This window comes from Triticum aestivum, chromosome 5D (assembly GCF_018294505.1).
Source record: "Triticum aestivum cultivar Chinese Spring chromosome 5D, IWGSC CS RefSeq v2.1, whole genome shotgun sequence".
NCBI lineage: Eukaryota > Viridiplantae > Streptophyta > Magnoliopsida > Poales > Poaceae > Triticum > Triticum aestivum.
In genome coordinates, this window is record NC_057808.1 from 568655202 (window position 1) to 568666451 (window position 11250).

General features: G+C 43.3%; 1 protein-coding gene across 2 annotated transcripts; it reads left to right on the forward strand.

The window, feature by feature from the left end:
* Positions 1-3167: 3167 nt before the first annotated feature.
* On the forward strand, positions 3168-10606 carry LOC123124001 (COP1-interacting protein 7). 2 transcript variants are annotated; one of them, XM_044544692.1, is made up of 13 exons: positions 3168-3506; positions 3828-4007; positions 4120-4240; positions 4330-4372; positions 4952-5004; positions 5109-5170; positions 5479-5631; positions 6024-6220; positions 6607-8111; positions 8467-9410; positions 9636-10006; positions 10100-10156; positions 10292-10606. In XM_044544692.1, exons 1-13 carry the CDS (start codon positions 3448-3450, stop codon positions 10348-10350), a joined length of 3804 nt encoding a protein of 1267 aa, XP_044400627.1. In that variant the 5' UTR covers positions 3168-3447; the 3' UTR covers positions 10351-10606. The 2 variants fall into 2 exon arrangements, with proteins under 2 accessions (XP_044400627.1, XP_044400626.1); XM_044544691.1 differs by having other exon boundaries at positions 3169-3506; positions 8467-9408; positions 9631-10006.
* The last annotated feature ends 644 nt before the right edge of the window (positions 10607-11250 follow it).

Sequence of the window (11250 nt, forward strand, 5' to 3'; positions counted from 1 at the left end):
TCGTATGCAAAAGTTACGGCCATTTTATCGAAACACGGCGGCCTTTTGCAAAAAAATTAAAATTCATGTTTGTTAATTTTCCTAACAACTAGAACACATAACACATGGGCATCTATTTTTTTGAAATTTTTTTAAATCTTTTATCATTTTCTTTTATTTTTTTAAAACCTAAAAGGCGATCCAGGGGGTGTGTTTGTGTGTGTGAGACGTTAGTAATGGCGCACCCTCCCTGGTGCGCCATTACTAACCTCACACACACACGCAGGCACACCCCCACCAGACATAGCAATGGCGCACTGCTCATGTGGTGCGCCATTAGTAAAAACATAGCAATGACGCACCTGATTCTGGTGCGTCACTGCTATGCCCTCGAGGACCTGGTTTTTTTTTTACCTGTTTTTCCTCGCTCGCATTTTCCAGGTTAAGATCCCTGGGCAGCTTATGATTTCGACAGGATCTCAGAACATTCTTTATTTGCTTTTTCAACAACGAAATGGAGGGTACTTTTGGGTTGGGCGGGGTGCGGCTTGCGGATGGCTCCGACCGAAACCCATCTTTTCCATCGGCGTCTTGACGTCCCACTTTGTTTTTTCGTGGATCATCATCTCCTGGCGTAGCGGAAGCACTAGACGAGGCCTCTACGACAGAAGAGATTCTTCCCCGTTTCTGCCCGGACGACATCATGGTGCGCCACTAGTAGAGATATTGGGGATAAGCCTTTTTCTAGTAGTGTCAATTGCATAGATAACCGAGCAGGAGAGTTCTTAGCAGGAAAACTGAGCAAGACACCAAATATGCATAGCTAACTAACACCTGTAGGAGTATCATAGTGTCATCTTATTTGTTCTCAATATGAAGTTGTGTACAAGATTATTTGGCACTATATTTTCTCATTTTTGCACTATGATATTGTATCATAGCATGACTCACACTAGTACTGCCACGCCCATCACATCATTAATTATAGTGCCACATAATCTTTTCCTTAGGTGGCACTGCATGATATAATTGCACTGTGAGCTTTCTTGCTAGTCAACTATCAGCTGGCAATATAAGTAGTACATCGCGATACCCCGCAAGAAAAGGTACATTGCGATAAACAAGGAATAATTGATGCAAGCAAGCAAGCAAGCATGCATGACATTGCTTTTAGAGTTATTATTGTGGATGGATCGGATTATTAGTGCAGTTAGTGATTGTATAAACCATGCTTCTATTTGAGTAGCTAGGCGCCTAAACAAAAATGTGCAAGGAATCAATCAAATGGCAGGTCTGATGCACGGCATAAGACATTGTTTGCTTTCTTCACCAATCAATCAATCAACCACCGGATTAGAATCAGATGCCATCCAATCAAATGCATCTAATCAATTAGGAGAAGAGAAGAGAAGAGAAGAGAAGAGGAGGCACTAACACAAGGCAGGCAACACTGTCCTCTCAATGGTTTGTACAGTTGTAGTATCTTGTTTAATTAGGATGTAACACTGTTCTCTAAATGGTTTGTACAATTGTGGTATCTTGTTTAATCAAGATAGAATCTCATCTTGTAACATAGTTAGCAAACTAGTAATTTATAAGACTCTCACGGTGGAGTATTGAGAGGCTACATACAGTGATTGATTCCCTAATAAAAGTTTGAAAATAAAGATAAAAATAGCAAACGGCCTCACTACCCTAGCCCCTAGCTAGAATTAATTAAGCAATTAATTAGTTACAAATAGAGCCACCGACTGATCTCTAAATGGTCTGTACAATTGTGGTATCTTGTTTAATTAAGATAGAATCTCATCTTGCAACCAAGTTAGCAAGCTAGTAATTTATAAGACTCTCACGGTTGAGTGGTGGATTCCCTAATAAAAGTTAGAAAGTAAAAATAAAATTGCAAACGGCCTCACTACCCTAGGCCCTAGCTAGAATTAATTAAGCAAGCAGTTAGTTACAAATAGAGCCACCGACGGAGCCAGCCAACAAATAGCAAGGGACAGCAAAAAAACAGAAGTTCAAAAAGAGGTGGGGCCCAACCCCAGCACACACGAGAAAGAAGAAGAAGAAGAAGAAGAAGATAAATATGGAGGAGGAGGATGGCAACCACCGCCTCGCCCTCCATGATTTGATTTGATTTGATTTGAGATGATCATCCTCTTCATCATCATCACTTGACCCATCAAGCTAACAAGAATTAATTAGCCTCCCAACTTGGCATCATAATTGTTAGAGTATCTACTACCTGGTTACTGCAGATGATATACATACCAGCAGCTAAGGTTCAGACTTCACATGGGGTGGGTGTCAGAGAAGTGGCTCATTGTTTAACTTAATTAATCAGCCTTCCTAAATGAGTGAATAAAGTTAAATCAGAATTTCAGATCAGGGTGTCATGATCCCTTGCAGTGGCAACCATATATAGATCTGACTCTTCCATCAGCAAGAGCAAGCAAATCCACATCTCTCCTGCTGATGCTGCCTGCAAAGAATATACTAGTTGAGCATCTACTAGTACCACCTATCTACAGTAGCTGTCAATCAAGACCAAACCACTCAACCAAATTAAAGACAGCCATCAAGCAAAGCAAAGCTTCTTAATCTCACCAACTTAATCAGCTAACCAGCCGGAAATTACCAACATAACCCCACCCTCCCTGGTAATCTGGTTTACTTTTATAGAAGAATTGGGTGAGTACAAGTATGCTTTAGTATATGCCATGCCACATGCTCCTCCTCATACAACAGCTACATGCTCATTTATTATTTTGTCTGTCACTCAGACTGAGGTAGTAATTTTGTTTGTTGTTTTGCTGAGATGCGCTCATTTGTTCCCAGGCTGTCTCTGAGAGTAGAGTATTGGAATCCAATGCCATCTTAGGTTGTTGGCAGGCAGCTGATATAAAAACCATAAATAAGCAAGTAAATGATTTTTTTAATCTCACAATAATGGAGTGAAGTAGTACCTTCAAATCCTAATAAAACCACCGAAAAATCACAACTGGATTTGTTTCCTCCCTATGGGTCTGGATGTTGCAAAGCAGTTAGCAGAAAGAAGCTCTCTCGCAAAAAAAAAAAACAAACTGCTACAGCTTAGGCACAACCTCCATTTCTTCCTCTTCCTCTTCCTCTAAATAAATAAAAAGCAGAGCAAAGCAAAGCAGCCTCATTTCCTCTCTCTCTCTCTCTCTCTCTCTGAGCAGCAGCAGCAGGAGCACAGTGCTCTCTTCTGCGCTCTCTTCCTCCTCTCTCCCATTTTATTTATTTATTTATTTTACCATATTTATCCTACAGGCCTACCTCTCTATCTAGTATCTCTTCTTCCTCCTCTGAATCCTTGCATTTGCTCCTGCTCCCCCATCCAATCCAGGGAGATTCCCACTTTTTCTTGGGCGTTTCTCTTCTTCTACTAGACCTTCGGCTGGCGCAAGATCTGAAGAATCATCCCCACCGACGGCGACGGCGATGAGGCCGGAGACGCGGCTCGACTCGGCGGCGTTCCAGCTCACCCCCACCCGCACCAGGTAACCTTCCATGCCATCAGGGGCGGATCTGCGCCGTCACCAAACCAAATTCCCCATCTTTGCTGTTGCGCCGCCACCAAAGCTCTGCTCTTTCTCTTTCTCTTTCTGCTGCACCCAACTGCCGTTATACTTGTACTACTAGATCCAATCCAAGAGATAGATACTAACATTCATACTTACTTATCGCTGGATTTGCGCTCTCATTACTGCTAGTATATCGCATTGCAATCTGCAACCCCCTTTCCTTTTTTGTGTCTTCGTCTGTCGGCGGCAGCAGCAGCAACAAGCAACGATTTTTATTTTATTATTATTCTATTGCAGGTGTGATTTGATTGTGATAGCCAACGGGAGGAAGGAGAAGATCGCCTCCGGCCTGCTCAACCCCTTCGTCGCCCACCTCAAGGCCGCCCAGGACCAGATTGCCAAGGGAGGCTACACCATCCTCCTCCAGCCGGATCCGGCGGCCGACGCGCCATGGTTCACCAGGGGCACCGTCGAGAGGTTTGTCGTCTCGTGTTTATCTGTCGGTTGGCCGTGTTTGTCTGCCGGTTGCTGACGGCGACGGCCGCCGTGTTAGTGGCTCATTTGTGTGGTTGCTTCTTGTTGGCATTAGGTTCGTCCGGTTCGTGAGCACGCCGGAGGTCCTGGAGCGCGTGACGACGATAGAGTCCGAGATACTGCAGCTCGAGGACGCCATCGCCGTCCAGAGCAACGAAAATCTTGGACTCAAATCTGTAAGTACACAATGGTAATCTGTAATGTACTACTTACTTGACACTGACTGCAGAGTGAGTGATGACTTGCTTCTATGCCTTTGTGTTAGGGAGAAGGCCACAACGGGAAACCGGTGGACTCGTCCATGGAAGGTACAGGAGATACTACCACCGATTTCATTTCTGAATGTTGCGTCGCGCAGTCACAGTATCCACGAAGAAAATTTCGGCAATGCTTATTCGCAACTGAAAAAAATCCTCTGCTGTGCGTTGCTTTGAGTTTGGACCACAGAAACTTTTTGTATGGCGACCGCACCGCACCGCTGTTTTAGAATCTATCTATCAGTTATGGAATTTGGTGCGGTGTACCATCCATCAGTCACACCTGTTGAGTTAGCTAGCCAGTTAGGTGCATGATAGTGGACGCCTCAAAAGTATTATTTGGGTGGCTGTACAGGGGAAATGACAATGTGCCATGTTTGATTGACGACCTATCTTTTATTCGTGTTTATACACTGTGTTCTGCTTCACCTAACTTATATTGGAAGCTGATTATTCTGTAAGATGGATCTAACCATCATTAAGTGCGCACGTTTTCAGGACAATTTACAACTACATAAAATGATTCTGTGGGAATTATATATGTTTTCTCATGATAGATTGATCTGAACTGGGACATGATTTGGCATCCCTTTTTCCGTTGGTAAATTTACCTGACATGTCCCTTCACAGGTGGCAAGACAGGTTACAATACTGATGGTGATAAGGCACTTGTTCTGTACAAGGTAAGGTTGTATGGATAAATTACAACTGATTTTTTTTTCTGTAATAAATGTGTCATGGTAAAAGGGTATCATAAGTAACTCTGATGTTCTTGTATCAATGGCAGCCTGACGCACACCCAGCATCCCCACTGCAGAATGACGACGGAGTACATGAGGAGCATTCAAAGTATTTATATGCATAAGCCCCCTTTTCTCCATGATGTTTTCCTTGAAGACATTTTATCTCACATTTCTGTCTTGTTTATATGAAAAATCTGCGCTGTCATAATTCTTTTTTTCGTGCAGTAACATATGCTTTTATCTAATGAAAGCTTGGTCACACTGATTCTATAGTAAAAATTCAGCTCTTTGATTACTTTATCTACACTTTTTGGGATGATGTCTTATTTTTTGGAATTTCTTTCTTGGAAGAAGTATTTATCTGCATCTTGGTGAGGTGTTAATTGAAATATATATTTTTACAATATTTTGCAGAGTTCAGCTTCTCAGAGTGCTGGAGATTCGCAAAACTGTCTTACGCAAAGAGCAGGCTATGGCCTTTGCACGTGCTGTAGCTGCTGGGTTTGATATAGACAACCTGATATATTTGATCTCGTTCGCAGAGCGTTTTGGTGCTTCACGCTTGATGTAAGTATGGCCTTCTAATGAACGAAGTAGTATCATGCTTGATGTATCGGATCTTTCCGTTGGCTACAAATTCCTGTAGATAATATGACCCTGAGGCTGATGATTAATTTGCGCCGACTCCATATGATAACTGCATAATTTATTGCATTCCATTCTGATGCTAATTCCGACACCATTTCAGTTTGCCGAATGTTATTGCAATGGACGACTAGCGCTTACACATCATGCTAGATAATGCACACAGTTCCATTGCTGTACTACTGTACCTTTTCTTGATCAACTGGAACACACCTCCATTGATTGATCTCCTTGCTGTGTTTAACAGTTAGCTCTAAGTAATTTCTGTGAGTGCATAAGCGCTAACTGCGTTGGTGTTTGCTATCAATTTATAGGAAGGCATGCACACAGTTCATTGATTTGTGGAGGCAAAAACATGAAACTGGACAGTGGATTGACGTTGAACCTGAAACAATGTCTGCACGCTCTGAATTTCCCCCCTTCAATGCTTCTGGGATTATGTTTATGGGAGAGAAGGAAACAATGTCTGTCTCTAATGGAGATACAAATGGCGAAGATGCTGCTAAAGCTGGTATGTTGGTGCCATGACTTAACTTACTACTTTCCAAATGCTCACTTTGTTCAGTATTTATCTTTGTAGTTGATAAGTGGATTTTGTTATCTTCATGATTGTTCACTTTATTTCTTCCATACCGCCACATTTTATTTTAAGTTTTTGTTATCTAAAAATTGTGATCCAAATTATTCCTAATATACATCCGCCTTCTGTTTATTTTTACATGGCAAATTTTCTTCCAATTTGAAATGGCCCTTTTGCCTGGTAATTGTGCAGCCATATTGAATTTGTACCATTTCTTTTGTCAATCTGCATGCACAATTGATTCATGTTTCACCTTTTTCTTTTTTACTGTGAGAGGGAACTTGGATCTGAGGAATCGTTTTTCTGTTGCTTGACAGATCACAGGGCACCTCATCACCCCCATGAGTACCATCATGGTCCATATCAATCAGGATATCCACCATGGGCAATGCATCCTCCTTACCCCATGCAAGGCATGCCACCATATTACCCTGGGGCGAACCCATATTACCCTCCTCCCTATCCCCCAACAGATGATCCCAGGTACAACCACTCGGAGAGGAGACCATCAAGGAAGCACTCAGCAGACAGCAAGGACTTCGACAACTCCGATGAGGAAAGTGATGACCAAAGCGGTTCAGAGAGGGAGAGTTCTCATGGGCGCAAGTCCAGTAAAAAAGGCAAGCGCTCGGGCAAGAAGAATGTAATTGTCATACGCAATGTAAATGTAACATCAAAGAAGAAGCATAGGTCATCAGAGAGCGAGTCACACTCAGGCTCAGATGTGTCATCAGAGGATAGTGATGATTCACACAGAAAATCCAGCCGGAGGAATCATCATAAGCGCTCGAGTTCGAAGAAAAAAGGGGGCAAGAAAACCATTGAGTCTGAAGATGAGTACACCAAGGATGGAATGTCTAATGGGCAGCAAGATGGAGATCAAGGAAACTGGAATGCGTTCCAGAACTTCTTGCTCAGAGATGAAGAGAAGACAAGAGATAATAATGACGCGGATATGTTCGCCAGTGAAAGAGAGCCACCACCACCACCTAGGAGGAGAGAGACCACAGGAAATATGGATGATCCTATTCTTTTATCGGAGCGAGGTTCTGCTGATGTCGATGAGCGAAATGGAATACCTTTCAACACAGCCAATGGGAGAATTAGGGCCAGGCAGATGATGTCTGGTGATGAACTTATGATGTCTGGGGAAGGTCGGAGCTTTGTGGATGGTGACATGAAGGAGATAGAAGCCGGAGGTGGGGGATACAGAAGAGGGGCAAATGATGACTTCATGGTTTATGGACATGACAACTCAATGGACAGGGGGAGCTCCTTGGATCCCCTTGCCGAGGGGCATTACAAGAGACCCACTCTGGAGGAAAAGAAGAATGTGCATGGTGTGGACGAGTCCTTCATGATACCTGTTAGCTCCACCTCACATGATAACCTTGGAGCTGATGGCCGTACAGCCATTGACATAGATGCTGAGCTTGGCACAAGTGTTCAGAAAACATCGGATGCCAAGGCTGGAGGTGAACTTTTCTATGAGCCAGATGAATTGATGCCAGAGCGTGGAGTCGAGGATGTTTCATTTGGATATGATCCATCAATGGACTATGATAGCCACATGCAGATTCATCCCGACGTCGGCGTTGAAGATGCAAATGCAGAGGATTTATCAGCTTGCGTCGAGGATGAAGGAAAGATGCCAGCAAAAGACAAGAAGCTTAGAGGTTCACATGAGGGTTTGGATAAAAGAAGGAAGGATGCCTCAGCAAGGAGATTGTCAGCTCCCAAAGGTCCACTAACTGATGCGCAGAAACGTGCACAAAACCTACGCGCGTATAAAGCAGGCCTACAAAAGGAAAAGAAGGAGCTGGTATTGATGCATTACCTTCCATTTTACCCATTGAATGGTTTATTCTTTTCTTCTACCTGTTGAGTGGACAATAATATCCAGTGATTCATACCTCACGAGACTTAATTTACTCATCTTTTAATATCCTCCTTTGGAGCTTGTCACTATCTTAAGTGACTAAGTTGAATCTATATACAAACAGAGTGCTAGGGTATATCTTTTGGATGGTACGGCAAAATATTACAATAATTTTATTGTAAAAAATGGCATGTCCTCGCTTGTTCTTTTGATAGGTTTCTTCTTAATATCGGTTACCACCAAAGAATTGTAGTTTTCTGCTGGATTGCTCAAACCGGTGTTTTTCTCATATTTTCAGGAAGCAGAACAGATTAAACGGCTCGAAAGGCTTAAGCAAGAGAGGCAAAAGAGGATTGCTGCAAGAAGTGGGGCATCTAATCCAATATCAACACCGCCGCAGGCTAAAGCAAAACCTTCTCCAAAGGTTTCTCCAAGTACCCACAAGAGTTCGAAGTTCACTGACGCTGAACCAGGATCCTCTTCGCCTCTAAGAAAAATTATTCCTGCCAGAAGCAGTACCCCGGGGAGTGATCCTCACAAAACAGCCAAAGCAAGCAAACTCGGCGGTGACAGCTCAAGTGCAGTGAGCAAGTCAACCTCATCCTTGGCTGAGATCAAAAAGGAGAAAAGTGGGAGAACTGAATCCTCGATTGAGCGGTTGAAAAAGCTTGCTGAACCTAAAAGCAATGCTTCAACTGACCACCCTCCGAATCCGAAGTCAGTGAGCTCGGACTACCCACGGAGAAGAAGCTTGCCAGAAGATGTGCAGACCAAGAAAATCTCCGCTATAATGCAGCTCGACGAGACCAAGTCGGCAGCCCTACCAGAGCTGAAAGTGAAATCCCCACGAACCCCTGCTGCTGTCGTTGTGAAGAATAAGGCGGCGGCTAAAGTAACAAAAGAGGCGCCACGTGGTGGACCTAAAGCACATGCTACTTCAGAAAGTAGAGATGGAAAGAAATCTTCCAACGGTAAAGTTTCCAGGGTAAGCAGCAGTGATGACAATGTGGTGGTTGAGAAGACTGTCGTGATGCTTGAGAACGAAGTGGTCTCTACGCCTCCTGTTGTTCTACCTTCTGGAAGAAGTGCAGAGAGCGAAACTCGCAGCGATGACCGAATGGAGAATCCCAGTCTGGAACAGGAGTATATTGCCATCAGGGCTCCACCTTCTCCTATTGATCTTCCTGAAGATGCAAATCCTACAATCCATACATCAGACAACCAGTTGAATTCGTATGAGGTATGTATGATTCAACTTCCCCTGTTCATTTGCCTGATGCTCTGTTCTTTGGGCTATCTGTTTTGCTGTTTCTCTTCATTAATTACTTTTGAGCTCGGATTATCTGTGCAGCAGCCTTCGACTAAAATGCAATGTTATTACCATGCTATTAAATCAAATATTGCTTTTAGATTTGTTAATTAAGCCGACATTGATAAGAGAATTACTGCTTGTTATGGCTAGGTGGATGTGCCTGAGTACAAGAAGGACGAGCTTGAGAAACCAGCCCCGTTGGCTCTGATGGAGGAGAAACCTTATGAGGCCCCTTTTGCCAGGGTAACATCATTGGAGGATGCTTCAAGCAAGACTACTGCTTACAACCACCACCCATTACCTGCGCAGGAACCCGAGACACTTGCGCGTGCAGCGAGCGTGAGGGCTCGCGTGCCGGAGCCTGCTGCATACGCAGTCTCAGCCGAGGAGACACATGGAGGAAGCGACAAGCCTCGGAGCAAAGAACCGAAAGGCTTGAGGAAACTGCTGAAATTCGGCAAGAAGAGCCACACTTCAACAATGGATTCCGATGCATCATCAGTCGACGAAGCCCCTGCAGGAGATGGTAACTAATCAAGCAAGCTGTGATTATACTATTACTGCAAACACTTGGGCCATTATTTCCGTAATTATTAACTGCGCTTCATGTTTGATTCAGGTTCGATGCTGAAAAACCTCATTTCGCAAGACGACTCCGCGGGCTCTTCATACAAAGGTTAGAGCATCACCATGCATATAAGATTCATATATGAGAGAATTGCTAGTTTTGTCCCTGAACAGTAGTATAAATCTAGTTTATTTGGGTGGAAATGAAATGAGATAAATGTACATGTCTACTTTACAAATGCAGCTTCTCGGTCCTTCTCCCTGCTGGCGCCGTTCCGCAAGAACAAGGTGGTCGTGCTGTGATGCGGTGTGAGGACTTTCTTGTACTATTTTTGTTGTTGTTGTTGTTGATGAGGCCGGCCAACAGCTTGATTGGGTATCGATTGAGATTATTAGTTTGTTGATTTTCTAGTACGTACATACATACATACATACATACGTGCATACTATTTCGTATATATATACTTGCACTGTACGCTTGTGTTGTGTTGTTTGTAAGCAGTATGTGTGATCTGTCCTTCACATTGTATTACAATCTACACATCAACTCTTGCTCGTATATACTTGTGGATCGGGCGTATTGATCTGAAAAGGCGGCGTACCATTGTGGTGTATATATGATCGTATATATACGCTGAAGAATAACTTGCATGAATGCCTGTGGATCAGATAAATCGATTTATGGGTAGATTCCACACCCCTTTTTTTTCAGTGAGGTGAAAGTTCCCATGAAGGGTGGCTCAGAGTTTTTTTTTTTTTTTTTTTTTTTTTTTTTGCGGGTAAAAGAGATTGCATTAGTTAGTGGTTTGGCAACAGAGGTTACAATCTCACTAGGCCCCGAGAGCGCAGAAAGCCTATGGCTAACAATGTTTTGATTAGCAACAATTTGAACTTTCTATCTCCTTCTAGTAAACAATTTTTCACTTTCTATCTCCTTCTAAATGACGAGGTTCTTCAAAAGCAATGCCTTCAGAAAGGGAGCGGCACTCAAACGCCACCGCCGTCATCGGATCCATCCTCCCAAGGCCAAAATTTAGGTTTTCACCCTGAAGAACTAGTCAGAGTATTCTCAAGCAATGCCTTCTATAAGACAACGAAGTAAAAACACCGGCATTGCCATGTATAATCAACTTGGGTCAGACCTAGGCTTTCACCCTAGAACTCGAGAAGTTGCACCACCAAAGACGTCAGTCATGTGTTGTC

Excerpts from the sequence above, each read along its gene's own strand:
- LOC123124001 (XM_044544691.1), top strand. The coding sequence starts at position 3,448 with ATGAGGCCGGAGACGCGGCTCGACTCGGCGGCGTTCCAGCTCACCCCC. Across the intron at positions 3,507-3,827 it reads CTCACCCCCACCCGCACCAG|GTGTGATTTGATTGTGATAG; the intron begins GTAACCTTCCAT and ends ATTCTATTGCAG. Across the intron at positions 10,007-10,099 it reads CGAAGCCCCTGCAGGAGATG|GTTCGATGCTGAAAAACCTC; the intron begins GTAACTAATCAA and ends TGTTTGATTCAG.